The sequence below is a fragment of the Geospiza fortis genome, unplaced genomic scaffold (assembly GCF_000277835.1).
Source record: "Geospiza fortis unplaced genomic scaffold, GeoFor_1.0 scaffold325, whole genome shotgun sequence".
NCBI classification, from domain to species: domain Eukaryota; kingdom Metazoa; phylum Chordata; class Aves; order Passeriformes; family Thraupidae; genus Geospiza; species Geospiza fortis.
The window spans coordinates 660,545-678,327 of NW_005054427.1; the positions used below are offsets into that span (position 1 = coordinate 660,545).

The window sequence follows — 17,783 nt, forward strand, 5'->3', positions numbered from 1 at the left end:
CGCGGGCCGCCGCGGGTCTGGCATCCCCTGCGCTCAGGGCGCCCTGCCTGACCGCTTTCCTCCGTCCTTGGCAGATCGGCCAGCATGAACCCGTTCCTGACCACGCTGTGCTTCTGCTTGGGCGTGGTTCTCGGCGCGCCGAGGCTGGACCCTGAGCTGGACGACCACTGGCAGCTGTGGAAGTCGTGGCACAAGAAGGACTATCATGAGGTGAGCGCCGAGCGCACGGAGCTGGGCCCCACCAGCTGAGTCATGTCTGCTTTGTTACAACGCCAGCTGTGGGCAGGGCTTGGGAAGCATAATCCTTCTCTTCCCAAGTTCCTTTCCTGTGTTTATGTATTGACTCAGCTGCCCTCTACTCGTTGTTTTTCTTATGAGGGCGGCAAAAAGATCACCGCTTGACACGGTTCGCGCTTCCCATTCGAGTAGTGTACATTTGCCCGGTATTATGAGCCTTAGAAAGCTTGTTGTGCAAGCAAACTTGCTTTGACATGTCTTCTTGAAGTATGCTGGTTTTTTGTCCCCTTAGAGAGAGGAAGGCTGGAGGAGAGTGGTGTGGGAGAAGAATCTGAAAATGATTGAAATCCATAATCTGGATCATGCATTAGGAAAACACAGCTACAAGCTGGGAATGAATCAGTTTGGCGACATGGTATGTGTGGAGACATGTAATGTACAGTTCTTGGTAATGGTGTGTAATAGATACAGCAGTAGATAGTGACTGCATATATATTGATTTGTTTTTCAGACGACTGAGGAGTTCAGACAGCTCATGAATGGTTATGTACACAAGAAGTCAGAAAGAAAATACAGAGGATCCCAGTTTCTTGAACCCAACTTCTTGGAAGCACCACGATCAGTAGATTGGCGAGAGAAGGGATATGTAACTCCAGTTAAAGACCAGGTACTATCTGATGGTGAATTTCTGACCAGTTATAGGTCCAGTTTCCTGAATGCTCCATCCACTTTCATAGGGGAAAAACACTGTACCTGTTTGTTGGTGTCTAGTACAAGCTTACTAAACTGAGCACCATTTTGTAACTGTCTGGGTATGTAACTTGTGATTTCGCTTTATACTTCAGGGTCAATGTGGCTCTTGCTGGGCTTTCAGCACAACAGGAGCTCTTGAAGGGCAGCACTTCAGAAAAACTGGCAAACTTGTTTCACTGAGTGAACAGAATCTGGTGGACTGCTCTCGCCCTGAGGGGAATCAAGGCTGTAATGGTGGTCTCATGGACCAGGCTTTCCAATACATACAGGATAATGGGGGCATTGATTCAGAGGAATCCTATCCATACACTGCAAAGGTAAGTGGAATAGTTGAACTTGTGTTGCAGGTGTCATGTCTTTTGTGTGGAAGAAGCTGTGTTGGGAAACTCAAATGCCTGGAAAGGAAAATGTCTGTAGAGATCAGTGCATCTGTAATTCCTGTTGTGTCTTTGCTAAGAGAACTAGCATGACTGCTAGCCCCAGTAGGAATCACATATTGCGCTGGTCTTTGAGGTCAAAATCTTGACAGACCAGTTAGAAAAACTGGAGCAAGTATTCTTGTTCCTCCCCCTCATTGCTCCCCTTCTGTCATGCCTTATCTTGGTTGCCACACCAGACCAGGAACCCAGCCCTTGTCAACAGTGCTACTTAGTGGTAGGACAGCAATTCATCTTCCTATAACTGACCTATCACAGAGTTGCTACCTATAGACCACCTAATTCTTGTGGCTAGTGTCAATTGGATTTTTAACAACAGTTGTTAATGCCTTGAGTTCTGTTTCTGGACTAAGTGTGCATAAATGGAGATAATGGACAGGCTTTTAAAATCCCTGTATTGTTAAACAGATACAAGAGGATGAAAGAGCAGCAGTCAGTTGTGGTATCACTTGAGAGCCAGTAGTTTGTGATTTTCACCTTTTAAGAATTCTGCTCACTGTAGAGGATCTCTTCTTTCAGCTTGTTTTGTGTTGTCTGGGCAATAGCAATACTGTTTGTTGTCAACAACATGGGATCTGAGTTCCAGTTCACCTGTGTCCCTGTAATCTCTTTCATAATCTTGGCTGTTGTAGAGATCAGTTGATTATAGGAAGTGCCTAACTTGCTGAGTATGGAAAGTAAGCAACTGAGCTATAGTCTGTGTTCATTTAGTTGGGGAAACAATTTTGGTACTAACCTATAGTGCAGGTAAGGCAAGGATGTGCTTGCTTGAATCTGTTTCAGTTTCACATGACCTGACTTGAAACTAGGCCTCACCTCTCTCCTGCTGTAAATGTACATGACATCAGCAGTTCAGGCTTCACTGTAAAAATCAAAGAAAAAAAAAAAAAAACAAAACCAAAAAACCCCACGTAATAAAACCAAAAGCAGCACTCTACTAGAAATACCACAAATACCACCCCCAACTGTTGTTTGTAAGGTCATGTAACACAAATTCCTAGCTTTCAAATCATTCTGTATAGCTTTTCGAACTATGACATGTTAAAATTGTGGATTTTAAGTGCTTGCTCAATGAGCAGTTTCTGGATTGCTTTGTAATTAATGAATACTTGGCTTTCTTCCAGTGCCCATTAATGCACTCTGGGCTTCTTTCCTTCCTGTAAAGATAGTTGTCCTGCCAACCAAAAAGAGCAGTGTTCCAGAATGTGATGGCCCTCTGCAACTCTTGTCAAGTTGGTGGGGACTTTTTGGGCCCCGCTGTCACTTTTCTGTACTTTTGAGAAGCTCAGAAGCAGTTCTTCTGTATTTTCTGTTATCCTTGCAAAGTGCTGCTTAGGCAATTGGATCCTCTTCAGTCCCATGCTCTCAAAGCAGCAAAGTCACACCATGTATGGTAGTTCTGTTCTCACCAGTGTGTTAAATGGAAACCTGTGTAATAACTACAGCTTTCTCTACTTAGGATGATGAAGACTGTCGCTACAAGGCAGAATATAATGCTGCTAATGACACTGGCTTTGTTGACATCCCTCAAGGACACGAAAGAGCTCTCATGAAAGCAGTTGCAGCTGTGGGTCCAGTGTCTGTTGCTATTGATGCAGGCCATTCTTCATTTCAGTTCTATCAATCAGGTGGGGATTTGTAATTAATTACATTTATCCACATAACTGGGTTTTTTTTAATTACTCAGTGTTCATTACCCTGCAGTTAAATAGACGAAAGAAAAACCAGGTATGATAATTCAGAAGTCATTTTAATTCTAGGTCATGTTTTTTCCCACATATATTTCTCTTGTATATGTGTCTACTTGTCCCTCAATTTCAAGAAGCTGTGCAGTGTTGGAGTTGAAATACACTAAGCTTCTTGTGAGGGATAAGATGATTTTGCTCATGAGTGAATACTTTGCAGGTATCTACTATGAACCAGACTGCAGCAGTGAAGACTTGGACCATGGTGTTCTGGTTGTAGGTTATGGCTTTGAGGGGGAAGATGTAGATGGGAAGAAATACTGGATTGTTAAGAACAGGTAAGGTCTGTGTCATGTATCTGGGGGAGAATAAAAGGAAGTTTGTCACTTGTAAGGGGAGACGTGCAGACACAACAGTAATTAAAATCTATATGTGAGAGATCTGGAGATTGGTTTCAGATTGTATGGTATGACAAATGGTAAAATGCATCTCATGCTGCTGGCAGCCTAATAAAGTAAGCACAAAGCAGCCATCTTATTCTGCTTGTTCAGTTAATTTAAGGGAGCTCAGTGCTGAAACAGCCTGTGAACCTAGTAGATAATAAAGATGTGGAGCAGAGGGGAGCAGGAAGAAGCCTGCTTGTAGGGGTGCAATGGAATTTTTTATGGAAGCAGAGTGCTGCTCACTTAAGTGAAATAGGATGATACTTGAACTTTAAAAATGACATTACCTCCTAGGTTGGAGGGCAAATAAATTAATGCCGAAGGGCACATCACATGAGCTTGTCTCATGTTCTCAGCATTACTGGGGCACCACCCTCAAATGCTGTTTTTGCAGCCTTTGACTTCCCTTAAATTGCCTGGCAGCAGTGTCTGAGCTTCAGGCACATGTAGTCAAGGTTTGCACATCAATGAGACTACCTCGTGAGAAAATGACTACATTCTTCAGTTCTGTGGAGTCAGGATGCCTCCTGGGATGCTTTTAATTGTTGGAAAACACTTAAGTTTATGGCTGCAGCTATCTTGGATTTTCTCCACAATGTGGAAGGCAGCAGTTTTCAGTTTTAAACACTTAGAGGGAAAGGCAGTGAATGAGTAACTTCTGAATATATAAACAAACCCTTTGCTTTTGTTTTCAGCTGGGGTGAGAAGTGGGGTGACAAAGGATATATCTACATGGCCAAGGACAGGAAGAACCACTGTGGAATAGCAACAGCTGCTAGCTATCCACTAGTATAATTTGAAGACTGAACATTTCAGTACAAGAGGGGATTTAAACTGAATGACCAAACCCATGTTCACATGTGGTAGCCTTGTGTCTTTCAAAACTCAACTTGATTTTTAAAACTCTTGAAGTATATTTTACATGTTGGTGACATGCCACTTGTTTAAATTAATGTAAATGTTGGTATGTAAACAGCTTGTAATATTGCGAGCTTTTGACTGCTTAATCCAATAGATTCTTTGTATTTTTCCTTTTTTTTTAATTGCAATGTGTCCAAAGGTTTACTTTTTAAATAAATACTTAAATTCCACTACATACATATGACTTGGCATTTTGGTGTTCTTTTCTACTTGGGACATTCGTCAAATAGGCATCCTAAATTGTACTCTTAGGTAGAGTCTGTTTGTGTGTACCCCTCCCTCCACTGGTCACTAAAATGCAGGCCTATCTGGGAATGGCTAGTAGTTGTTACAAAAAGGAGTGTAGAATTTATCTGTGTAGACACAGATTTCTTTAAAATGGGAAGTGGAAAAATATCCCTGGTTCCTGGTGTGTCATAACAAAGATCGTCAGTCTTGTCATCTTCTGTATGCAGCAGCTAATCTTCACTTAGCTTTTAATTCTGTTAGTTTTCTCAATGGTGCCTCAAAAGCAGCACATTTGCGTAGTTTGTGCAGTTACGTCCTTTTGAGCATTTTAACAGGAGCACCCAAAGCACACCTGGGCTGTTCAAAGGGCTTGTTTCTGGAGACATGTAGGACACTAGATAGTTGTCTTCCCCCTGTACCAGCTTCAGCTGGAGAAGGAAGGGGGATAAGGAAGATTTCCCTAGGGAAAGTGATGTTGGGCTGCTTTGTTACTTGCTGGCTGACTTAGGTGATTCACACAGTGCCCTGTATGTCTTTTTCTCTCTGCAGGTATCAGTGCAAACATGAGCATTAGCATGTTTGCATACTACTGTTCAGATGTGGTTTAGACAGGTACCAGTAGCCAGGTTTGGGTACCTCCTGCAGAGGATGGTAAATACCAAAAACAGCAGGGGGAGAAGGCTTGGCTTGGCTTTTGGGTATTGACATCAACTCTTGCTTTTGGACAAAGGAGGTGTAGTTCTGTAGCATAACTAGCACAAGCACTGACTTCATGGACTCATAGGTTTTTGTGCACATCTTTTCAGAAGCTGATAGCCATGCACACAAAGGAACACTTAGACCAGAACTTATGGATGATTAATTTCCTTATTTATGATAATGTAAGTCTTTAAGTTGCATTTAATAAACTCTTGAAGAGAAAAACAAGGTGAATTATCCATAAAAATAATAATTGTGAGTTGTTCATGTGCTGCTTGTAGATGAATTCTTTCAACCTGAATTTCCTGACAAGTTTGCTTTGTTATTTTTTTTAAAGGAAGAGCCTCACTCAGCCCAGTGGCTATGTAACAAGCCACAGAGCAGAAATACTGGTTATAACTTAGCTATTAAGTTGACTTGCTAAGCTAGTTATGGAAAGCATCCACTTTGCTTGTGGAAGCTATGGAGTAAGTATTATGAAGCTCACCAGGTGGTCCTCTAAGGGCTGATACTCAGAAGGAAATGGCACTGGTGTGTACATTCAGAATGACAACCAGGAGCAAAATGCTGCCAGAGAAGTGACTGTATAAGCTCCTTACACAGAAAATTATTTTCATTCTTGCTACTGGAACTGGGAATGGGCTGACACTTGTCTGTCCTAACACTTTTTAATCCCAGAAGCTGATGTTACTGTGACCCTGGTAGTGCTTCATGCTTTGTGTTTTCTTTATTGGCTAGAAGTGAGACCAGTAAAAAGCCTGCTGGGACTTGAACTGCTAAAAAAATGGGCAACAGGGAAAGGTGTTTGGTTGCAAAATCCAGGGTTCAAAAAAGTTACTGGGAAAACAAGGTATTTTTTTATGACCAGATGGGAAATGAAAAGGAAATAACTTTCCAAAGTATCTGCACATGAATGGGCATGTAGTTCACAAAACAGCCATCAGTCTTTGACTTTTTTAGGAAAAATATGTGCTAATGCAGTTATTTGTGTGGATTAAAACTTGCTGACTATTCTGGTTGAACATCCTCCTCAGAGTGAATAATAAAGAAGGGGACAGGGTAAGTCAGGTCATGTAGATAACTCAGTATTTATACAACCTGAAGTAACAGCTTCACCCAGAATTGCCTTACATGACACCATAATGACTAAAATTTTTGTCTAAGTTGCAGTTTGTGTAAGTTTCTTTCCTTAGGAATATAACACCCATTTCAAGAGCAATATTAGATCTGGTTTTGTGATTCCATTGCAGTGGCCCTATCTTTGGCAAACCTGTTTTATTTACTTCAGAAATACTACTAAAGTAGCAAATGATTCCATAGTGGTATATATTCCAGTGGGGGAAGTGTTGTCTCTGTTCAGCATTCTTCCTTTGGGAAGATACAGCAAATGCACGTTTATGTGTGGTCATGGAAAGCTCCAGAGTTGCTCCACAGAAAGCTGTGGCAATTAAAGCTCTTGATTATTAACCCAGTGTTTTCTTTCCAAAGCTTCCACTGGTTATATGTTCCTGATAGCTGAAGCTCCATTTATTAAAAAATGAGTGAGTTTAAAATATTCTAGTGCACCTGTATTATCAGTAAAAGATACACTAGTGCACGTTTTATTAACAGTAAAAAATCCTATCTATACCTGGCTTGGGTCCTGTCTAAATTACAGCTACTCTTGTTAATGGGGTCTTACGCCTATTGAAATACATGAGCTGGGCACTATTGCATGCTAGATTGCAGTTCTGTACAGTGATAAACCATAGCAGTCCTTGTTTGCTAGCATCTTAATTGTGAAAATGCACTTTTTGTTGGAATTTGGGAAGAAAAATAAAGTTTTGCATTTGGTTTTCATGTGCTGATGCTTCTTAGACTGTTCTTGTCCTAAAGGTCTCTTAGCAGTTTCTCTTCTCTGCTTGTTGGATGTTTTTTATCACTCACTGAACCTGAGCTTTTAAGGGCATGTATTCTTGGGGCAAGGAAAATGATGGAATTCATTTCACTTACACATGAAGTTCTTATTATTTAGAGTCTGGTGAGAAAGGAATTTTAACTGTCATGTAGGAAACTATTTTCCTGTAAGAGCATTCAATTTTTCATACTATCTGTGACTGCTGAGTAGAACAGAATTTTAGGGATATTTTTTTAATGTGATTGGTTTTTGGCTTTGCCAAAGTTAAATCAATTTCCAAACATTGACAATGAAACAAATAATTTTATTATTCTGCTACACAAGCCATGCACTAAATTAATTTTCAAAATGTTTTGAAGAACTATGGTAAAAAAATACTTGTCGTTTCATGCAGTGAAAAACTTGCAGGAAAGGCAAATATGATTAATTATATCATTGATGGTTTTCTATAATGAAAGATTACCTGTTGATCTGCATGACAGCACTCCAAAAACAGCTCTGAGACAACAAGACACACAGGAAAATGGGAATATCCACTTCAAAAAAACCCAAAAATTAGCTTCTGAATATCAGTTATGCAGCATTTGCTCCTTAATCTCCTTGATAAAATAACAAATGTGTCATATATGTTTTAAGCTTAAAGCCAGCTAATCAGTTTTGACATATTAGAGATTGACAGCAGTTTCTGGCTATTAACCAAAGAATTGAGCACAGCCTGAAGGCTGTCATGAAGTAACCTGATGTTTCTGCATTCTAGCTCTCTTTGAACTTTACCAAGATACATGACAGAGTAAGCACCTATTTTTACCTGCCGTCCATCCAATGGTCTTCAGTCTTTTTGCTGGGAAGTCATAGCACAAAATGCTGACTCAACTAATACACTGTTTTGAAGAAATAATTGTTTAAATCAGTAAAGGGGATTTTATTACCTTATGTGCTAATCACAGTTTTATTGAATCATAAGTGAAATTTTGGATAAGTGCAGGGGCACCTAAAGCATTTGAAAGAAAGGCTAAAATCAAAAGCAAAATTTCATTCACAATTCACAAAACTGAACTTAAGTGATAATAAGGCTCTTCTGAAAACAGACAGGGAGCCCAACCAGGAATTTAGTTTGGGGGAGCAGGAGGGTTGGCCACAGAGTGGAGACCTGATCCATGGATTGATTAGTTTAGATAGATTAGGAGTTTCAGAAGATGCCACCTTCATTTGTGTTCATAAACACAAGTGGCTGTTTTGGGTTTTCTTAAAGCTCAGTTGTGCAAAGATTTATCACCCAGTGGCCTTAAGATATGATTTCTGCAACACTCTTTGTTTCCATCCTGCCTGTTTTCTGCTGAAGAGCTACTGCCAACCTCTGTGCACAAACGAGCGAAGAAACCATGGCAATGGCCATTTGCAAAATACTTACTGGATTCTTTTTTACAATGCTTCTTCCTTGTCTTGTTCACTGATGGTTCTCACCACCTTTAGAAGATCCAAAACCTACTTCTGAGTGAAACCTGTTAGACTTTCCCAATAAAATGAGTGCTGGGAAGCACATTGTAGAAGTAACACTATATGTTCTCAGGTGTGGTCCTGCAGTGCTGATACCTGGTACCTTCTGCAGTCCAGGTTTGGGAAGTGGTCAAAGATGGGGCAGAGTCAGAGAGTGAGCTATTCCCCTCCCTCCCACCTTAAGAAGGCTGTTCTGGTTAAGGGTGGCTTTGTGAGGTCCTCTAGGTTCTCTAGTCCTCTGGTCTGAGACCTCAGGAAGGAAGAGATGATTTTCCAGCCTTGTGTTGTTCATATGCTTAGTGACATTTTGGACATTCACCTGGAATTAACTTTGTGTTTCAAAGTTCTTTGTCTGTACTATTGTGTGTTCTCTCGAGGTGAGAATGGTTTAGGTGTCCTCCCCTGGGGTGCCACTGACAGCCCTCTGAAGCTATTACAGCTAGTTCCTGCCTCTACTAGGAAAAACTGTAGTTTCAGAAACTACGTGCTACTAAATGCCATGGAATTATTCTAATATTCTGTTGAGTAAGATTTTTTTTAAATTATTGATGAAACCCTCCTGCACAGCATGCATGCCATGACATAGAACTGTTTGAAATAAATGCTGGGCTACTAGACGCTCAAACTGGCTTAGGGTATCTGAGAAGTTGATGCTGAAATGGGCTGTTGAGAACCCCTTGAGGTTGTAGCATGTCTTGGAACATGCTTGATTTTGCTTAAAACCAAAGGTCAAATGCCATGGCTTCAGACCTGCCAAGTCAGGTGTTTTTTCCCACAAAGGGTACTTCTAAGCATATCTCTGTAATATATCAGTTTATGCTGCTGGTAACAAGGCACAAAACCACCCCTAGATAGGACTGCCCACAGAACTCTTAAACCAGTTCATTGCTGTGTGTGCAGGTGCCCATTTTTGCTAGATATAGCAAAACAAAAAACAAAACCAAAACAAACCAGAAACAAAAACAGCAACAAAAAAAAAACCCAAAAACCAAAAAACACCAAAACAAAAAACCCCAATAAAGGCCCCGGTCAAACCCACCAAAAATAAAACCACATAGCACAATCTTTTACCATATTAGCACAACAATGCTAGAATTGTAAATGCAAGTTCTTCTCAATAGCCATCTTAACATTCCTTCTGCTCAGCATGTTTAGCAGTATTGCTTTCCTCAGTCAAGCATGAAGCACAGACTGACAGCTGGGTTTTTTTGGAATAGGAAATATATACTGGAAACATGAGCTGTGTTGTAAAATTGCATAGGCTTTTGGAGATTTCTCTCGTATCTCTCTCTGTTTATGTAGAAATTCCAATGCCTTGTGCAAAGGTTAAGAATAAATCCTGCTGCCTTTTTGCTATTTGTTGCCTGCTAGTCATGGGAAGAATTGGAGAGGACCTGTGTTTTCTGCTTCAGTGCTGTTATGAGCATTTCTTTCACATTTCTCTCACAATGTAATAGAGCATTTCAGAAACAAACCTTGTGTACATCAGGAATACTTTTGAAATGGTATTTCTGTAGCACTATTTCCAGACATTTCAACAAACTTTATAGCCCCTTTTTGTTAGCAATTCTGCAAACCAAGAGCAAAAGAAACTCCCTCCACATTGAATTTTTAATCTAAACTGACACAGAGCTGGAAAGTGGGAGAGGAAGAAGGCCAAAAGCAGTGAGGCCGCCTGCCAGAGGGCAGGCAACTGATTAGCAGCTGTGGGTGTGGATTTGCAAGAAGGCTAGCCTCTCCTTTTGGCTTTGTTTTCTCCCAGCATATCTTAAAAAAAGCTAAAAGTAAACATCTCCATTCTCAGTGTTCTTCTGCTGAGTTTAAATTTCAGATCTACGTTTGCCTGCATGGCCCTTTCCACTTATCCTCCCTGCTTTTGTTTGAGCAGTCTCCTTTGTCTCTTTCTGTGCCAGAATAATAAATCGTGCTGTGTTGTTAAAAGAGGGAGAAAATTGTCCACGCAGGGACAAAACAGGAAACCTGGCGATCGAAAGGGCAAAGGACAGATGGTGTGTCACCCAGCAGGGTGTCTCAGGGCTGTGTTCCTCAGAGCACGCGATGACAAGGCCGGTGTTGCAGCAGCCGGGCGTGGAGAGAAGCTGACCTCTTTTTTTCCCCGGGCATGTGCCGACGACGGTGCATTGGAGTGTCTGCTGAATCCATGAGACACCAGGAGCGGTCACACGCGGGCCGGGGTTAGGCTGGCCACGCACATTCAGCATCAGCCCAGCTGACCCAGTAATTGAGTGGGCTCATTATCTCCTTCAGAGGTGTCCTTTCAAAAGTGATAAAATATTCACTGGGTGATCTGCTCAGCAGCTGACAACAATTCTCAGGCCAAATTCTTGTTTATTATCATGGGAGTACACAGCTCTCTTGGCCAACACCCTCTGCAAGCTGGCTCACCAAACTGAGTGCAGTGGTCAGAACTACAAAAGCTGCTAGAAGAAAACAGGTTGCTGGGCTCCTGATGAACAAAGTCTTGCAAAGCCACAATGCAAATCATTGCATTGGATGAAAGCAACCTCCTCAGGGCAGATCGCAGTGGAAAATCCTATCTCTATGAAGTATTAAAATTAGTTCACTTGAATCAGATCACATGCTTAGTTTGAGGTTTTTGGATTTGTGTTTTCTGAAACCACATCTGTATTTGCAGAAAGCTAGGAACAAAAACCAAAGGTGCTTTTGGTAGTGATCCATAGGGTTTGTGAAAGCTGTCCGTGATGACATGAAGCCTGAGTGGTAGGGAATGTCTCATCAAAACTTCAGGTGTTCTGTACTTTTGGGTAACTGTGTGCTGACCCTCTTGTCTCAATGTTCATTTACTCTCTGCTATTCCCACTTTTGGGCCCTGGATGTCTCTGGAAAATAGATACTTTTACCTTTGCAGTCCCACAGAAATTATTGACTTTATAATCTTTCCTCTTATTAAACGTCTTCTCTTCCATGGGCACCACCCCCCTTTTCTCACAATGAGTCTCTGTGGTATAATCCATGTAAGCTAAAAGCTCTTTCTTGTTCTCTGTCTCTAAATAGCTGGCATTTTATAAATGAATAAAACTTTTGCCTGACTTTTCCAGAAATATGAGTTGGCTTTATTAAAAAACCAGCAAAACTCCCCCCGTGTGTGTGTTTTCTTGAAAACAGAATAAAGTATCAACAAATGTTCAGACAACACATTTGATCCTACATTTCAAAGACCATCTGCATTTCAGCTGCCTTGCCTTCTCAGGGGTGGGTGAGGTCCTGCTGCAGAGTGTCCAGGATCAGCTCCTCTGCCTGCTGGGCTGGCAGGGCAGCAGCACAGGCAGCCAGGGTGCCACGGGACTGGTGGGAAGCCTGCCAGCCCCAACCTGTTCTCTGATCCCCCATCTTGTGATTGCAGTCACAAGGCCACCTCTCTGCGGCTGGCTGCTCACACTAACTCGGTTTCCAGTCAAAGTGATTTGTGAACAACTGCTCATGTATTAGAGACTGGTGGTGGACTGGTTTTCTTGTGTTATTGGATGCCGACACCACTAGGTTTAGGTAGTTTGCCTTATTTTACTTCTGAAATAGGTGCAAATGTTCCCAATAATTATAAAGAATAATTAATTTTGGCAACAAGTTTGACAGCCAGTGCTTTAACAACAGTTGCATGTGTATATATATATGTGTGTGTGTGTGTGTTTATATATATTTTTTTATATATATATATGCATATGTATGTATGTATATGGTACAGTACAAATAGTATCATTTCTGCATCTTTCTCCAAAACTAATACGAAGTCAAATGGGCACTGATTTATTAATATTTAATTTTTTGCTGAGGAGCTATTAAATACTGATACAAAGGCACATATGTGAATAGTATTTAGCTCACATATGTCTTACTTGGCGTTTCCATGTATTTTTAATTTTGTATCATGCTGATGAGTATCTGAGGAATAATATCAGGTACTGCTGGCTTCTGCATCTGGAGGCAGTCTCAGCATCTTCATCATGAACACTGCCTGCTTCTCTCAGCAGCCTTGATGGCAGCTTGTGGTGTGTCCCCTTTCACATCAGTCCAACCACTAAATAGTCTCTGATTCTTAAAAAAAAAAAAAATCTACCCTACTTTCTCAGCAGCCCTCAGATACCTTGCAAAACCATGATGGGAGGCCATGGAAGGAAGTTGTGGCCTGGTGTTGCAAGGGCTTTGTAGGTGGTGTCCCCTCATCCCACAGTTAGTGTAAGAGAGCTCTGCAGAAATGGTCTGAACTAGTCTCACACTGCAGAGGGAAGCTTTAAACTCACCCTGAGCCTTTGAGAAGGACTTTGTGAGGGGTGTGCTTGCAGGGTTGTATGTAGCAGAATACATACAGGTCCTTAGGTAGGTGAGGTAGATCGGAGCAGGACTCTGCAAAGAATATCCACTGCTCACACTGAATAAAGTAGCTGCTTTCTTAATCTGCATTTGAGGTCTGTATGGGTTGTTTATACAGATATGGATCTCTTTGTAAGCACCAGCCACGAAGCAGCCCACAAACGAGGAGAATTTTCATTTACGTGTCAGCAGCTCCCAAGCAGCAGTTATTAGTCAGAGCACTAGCCCCTTCACTATCATGTGCTTTTGGTGCAAACTGAGGAAAAAACCCAAAATGTGGGGAAAATAGCAGCTGGGATTAGATCCAGGCTTTTCTGTGAAACTATACTTCAATGAAGGCAAGTTGGGTGACAGTAAGTCGGGCACTGAATGACTGACACATTGCAGTGTGCAGGTGTATACATCCTGCCAGCAGGAGCACAGATCTTAGCCACTAGACTGGGTACACCCACTGCAAAACAAACTTTCAGCATGTCCCTCAGAGGTTTTTAGAGGTCCTGTGGTTATGCTGAGGAATGCCTCATCTCTGTTCTTGCCTTATCATCTCTCCTGGCCCTGGGGACAGGACCAAGTTACCAGTGATCTTTCTCATGTAAAACTAGTATTGTTAGCTTACTTAGACTGGCCTCAAATTAAACTTGGCTTTTGAGGTTTCCAACTTCAAAAATGCAGTGGAATTCCTCAATAAATTAGTGACATCAACATCTCTTTGTGTATCTACATAGAGCTCTGAGAGAGAGAGAGAGAGAGAGAGAGAATTATCATGTAAGTATGGGTGTCTAAAAAAAAATATGTATATGTACTCTGTGCACATTTTTTCCACAGAGAAACTGATTTATTAGTTTCTATAATCAGGATGCACAATTCCATCATGCAGTAAAAAGGTTTTATTATTACCTAAACCATATTTTTTTTCTGCTTCCTCTTCAGTCTCCAGGATTTAAGTGTTGTTTGTGTTCTGCTGCTGATAGCAGAGCTTTGGGAAGCACGTGATGAGGAACAGAATAAACAAGTACATGCTGTACTTGCTGATCCTGGGTAGTTGTTACAGCTTTAAAAAGTGTCAGATAAACACCTGAAAGAAGAGTGCTTTGATACCTGAAGCAGCACTGAAATCACATCCTCACCCCTGGGATAGCAATAACTAAGGGTAAATACTCATCCTGAATAATTTTCTGTCTGCTTTTCTTCAGCCTGCCTCTTCTTTAGAAATATTAAAACACATTTGTAAGTTAAAAAATAACTGTTGGATTTTCTTGGCAAGAGTATTCTTAACTCCTCTCTATGTCCTAAAGTAATTCACAGAATGTTCTTAATAAAGTTTTGTACCAGCACAGTGGGAGGGTGTGGATCAGGGGTGAAAATGAGAAGAGAGTGCAGGAGTTGTTTACATCAAGGAGTAAAAAAAGTTCATATAATGAGACAGGAGAGTTATAAAGGGGGTTAGATAGAAGGGTCTAATACTTAAAGTGACCTAAAGCCTAGTTTTCACATCCTTATCATTTAATGTAATCACACATTTTTTTAATTGCTAATTTTTTCTCATTGGCCAATGACTGCAAGTTTCACAGTGGATTTCTGATCTCCTTAGGTAGTGTCAAGTCTGAGATCTAGAACAAGAAAACCTAGAGGATGGATGGCTATAGAAGCCTAGAAGTGTCAGAATTACAAATCATTAGGGTAGGAAGGGACCCCTGGAGATCAGTCAGTCAAACTCCCCGTCCAAGGCACAGTCAGCTACAGCAAGTTACACAGGAACACGTTCAAATGGATTTTGAATGTCTTCACAGAGGAGGACTCCTGGACAACCTGGTCCAGTGCTCTGCCACCCTCAGTGTAAAGAAATTCTTCCTCATGCTGAGGTGGAATTTCCTGTGTTTTAGTTTATGGCCATTGGTCCTTGTCCAGTCACTGGGCACCACTGAAAGAAGTCTGGCACCATCCTCTTGGCACCCGCCTTTGAGATACTTATATTTGTTAATGAGATCCCCTCTCAGTGTTTTCTTCTCCGGACTAAACAGGCTCAGTTTCTACAGTCTCTCCTCATAAGAGAGATGCTCCAGACCCCAAATAATCTTTGTGACCCTCTACTGGACTCTCTCCCGTAGCTCCTTGGGTCTCTTTTACTGAGGAGCCCAGAACTGGACACAGCACTCCAGGTGTGGCCTCACCAGGGCTGACTAGAGGAATTTCCTGTGTTTTAGTTTATGGCCATTGGTCCTTGTCCAGTCACTGGGCACCACTGAAAGAAGTCTGGCACCATCCTCTTGGCACCCGCCTTTGAGATACTTATATTTGTTAATGAGATCCCCTCTCAGTGTTTTCTTCTCCGGACTAAACAGGCTCAGTTTCTACAGTCTCTCCTCATAAGAGAGATGCTCCAGACCCCAAATAATCTTTGTGACCCTCTACTGGACTCTCTCCCGTAGCTCCTTGGGTCTCTTTTACTGAGGAGCCCAGAACTGGACACAGCACTCCAGGTGTGGCCTCACCAGGGCTGACTAGAGGCACAACTCCCTTGACCTCCTGGCCATGCTCTTCCTGATACACCCTAAGATACCCTTGTCCCTCCTGGCCACAGGGACACTGCCAGCTCATGGATGGCTTGTGATCCACCAGGAGTCCCAGGTCCTTCTCCACAGAGCTGCTCTGTAGGAGCAACCCCTGGCCTGTGCTGGTGCTTGGGGCTGTTCCTGCCCTGGCGCAGGACCCAACACCTGCCCTTGTGGAGCTCATTAAGTTTCTCTCTGCCCAGCTCTCCAGCCTAGCAAGGTCCCACAGAATGGCAGCAGAGCCTTCAGGTGGATCACCACTCCCTCAGTTTAGTGCCATCAGCTGAAGAGGTCAAGCTGGGGAAGGATTGTCCTTCTTGGATGTCCCGGCTAGCTATCCAGCTAGCCGCTGTAGCTGTAGGGGAGCGCTATCCTGATCTCCGTGCTTCGGGACAGCACCTAAGGCAAACGCTCCGTGCTGTGACAGCAGCGCTACCTTGCTGTAGAATGTGACTTGGCTTGTCAGCAGCAGTCAGCAGAAAAAGAGAGCGCTGTCCAGCTGCGGTGAATCCAGATTTATTGGGTCCCAGGGGAACCAACAGCCGAAGAGAAAGTCAGGGAGTTTTGCAGCAGCTTATAAGGAGGGAGGGAGACAGGGGAGGAGTCAGTCCTCTGGCAAATAGAGTTTTAGAGGGGAGTGGGATACAAAAGATTGACTTAGGGAGAACATGGATGGGGATAACTTAAGGGTGGGGCCCCGGCCCCTGAACCAATCACCCGATGCTCTAGCTGGAAGTTTCTAGAGAGAAGGGTGGGAGCGCCGAGTGACGGACAGGGCACCGGGGAGGGATTTGAGAAAGGATACCTTAGTCTCCAAGGCAACTGGGGCAGAGTGGCAGCGCCAGGGAGGGAGGAGAGAACCAGGGCAGAACCATTACATGGAAAGGGGAAACAGAACAGTCCAACTTGTACAAACACAACACAACAATCAGCAAACTTGCTGAGGGTACATTCTATCCCTTCATCTGGGTCATTGATAAACAAGTTGAACAAGACTGGTCCCAGTATTGATCCCAGAAAATGCCACTGGCTGTTGGTCTCTAGGTGGATTCTGTTTTGCTGGTCATGACTCTCTGCCATTGAGACAGTTCTCCATTCACCTCACCATGCCTTCCTCTAACCCACATTTCCTGAGCTTACCTGCCAGGATGTTATGGGAAACATTGTCAAAAGCCTTGCTGAAGTCAAGGCAGACAGCATCCACTGCTCTCCCCTCACTGACCCATCCTACCATGCCACCACAGAGGTTTATCAGATTGGTAAAGCGTGAGTTCGCCTTGGTGAATCCACGGTGACTACTCCCAATGGCCTTATTGTCCTCCACATGCCTGGGCATGACCTCCAGAATGAGCTGTTCCATTCCCTTTTCAGGTATGGAGGTGAGGCTGACAGGACGTACCTTCCCAGGTCCTCCTTCTCATCCTTTTGGAGATGGCAGTAATGTTGACTTTGCTGCAGTCATTGGGTGACTCTGCTGCTCTCCATGCTTTTGCACAGATAGTGGAGGTTGGCTTATCAACATTGGCCAGCTCCCTGGGTTCCCATGGGTGCATCCCATCAGAGCCCATGGATTTATGGGTGTTAAGTCTCTCTAACTGATCTCTAACCCAACCCTCTGTGACCAGGGCAAAGTCTTCCTTTCTCCAGCCTTCTTCTCTTGCCTCTGAGATTGGGACTCCTCAGGGCTGGCCTCACCAGTAAAGACTGAGACAAAGAAGGCATTCAGTAATTCTGCCTTCTCTGTGTCTTCCATCACCAGTACACTCATCTGATTCAGCAGTGGCCCCACATTTTCCCAATCTTCATTTTGCTGCTGATGTACTTGTAGAAGCCCTTTCAGTTGCCCTTACCAGATTCAATGCCGAGGGGGCCTTGGTCTTCCTCCTCTCATCCCTGTATGCTCTGATGATGTTCCTATAGTCCTCCCACAGGGCCTGGTTCTTTTTTCACATCCCAGAAATTTCTTTCTAGAAACTCTCTGCTCATCCATGTGGATCTACTGTGCCCTTTGCCTGATTTCCTGCTCTGATTTTGAGCTCAGAGGAAGTGATACTTGAATATTGATTTTTACACTGATTTTGAGC

The 17,783-nt window shown here is 42.8% G+C and overlaps 1 protein-coding gene across 1 annotated transcript; it reads left to right on the forward strand.

Moving 5' to 3' along the window:
- Positions 1–25: 25 nt before the first annotated feature.
- On the forward strand, positions 26–4,657 carry CTSL (cathepsin L). The gene is made up of 7 exons (XM_005426884.2): positions 26–210; positions 530–652; positions 749–904; positions 1,083–1,307; positions 2,887–3,055; positions 3,333–3,450; positions 4,251–4,657. The coding sequence occupies exons 1-7, from the start codon at positions 85–87 to the stop codon at positions 4,348–4,350; spliced, it is 1,017 nt and encodes a 338-aa protein (XP_005426941.1). The 5' UTR covers positions 26–84; the 3' UTR covers positions 4,351–4,657.
- The last annotated feature ends 13,126 nt before the right edge of the window (positions 4,658–17,783 follow it).

Excerpts from the sequence above, each read along its gene's own strand:
- CTSL (XM_005426884.2), top strand. The coding sequence starts at position 85 with ATGAACCCGTTCCTGACCACGCTGTGCTTCTGCTTGGGCGTGGTTCTC. Across the intron at positions 653-748 it reads TGAATCAGTTTGGCGACATG|ACGACTGAGGAGTTCAGACA; the intron begins GTATGTGTGGAG and ends TTTGTTTTTCAG. Across the intron at positions 905-1,082 it reads TAACTCCAGTTAAAGACCAG|GGTCAATGTGGCTCTTGCTG; the intron begins GTACTATCTGAT and ends TTTATACTTCAG.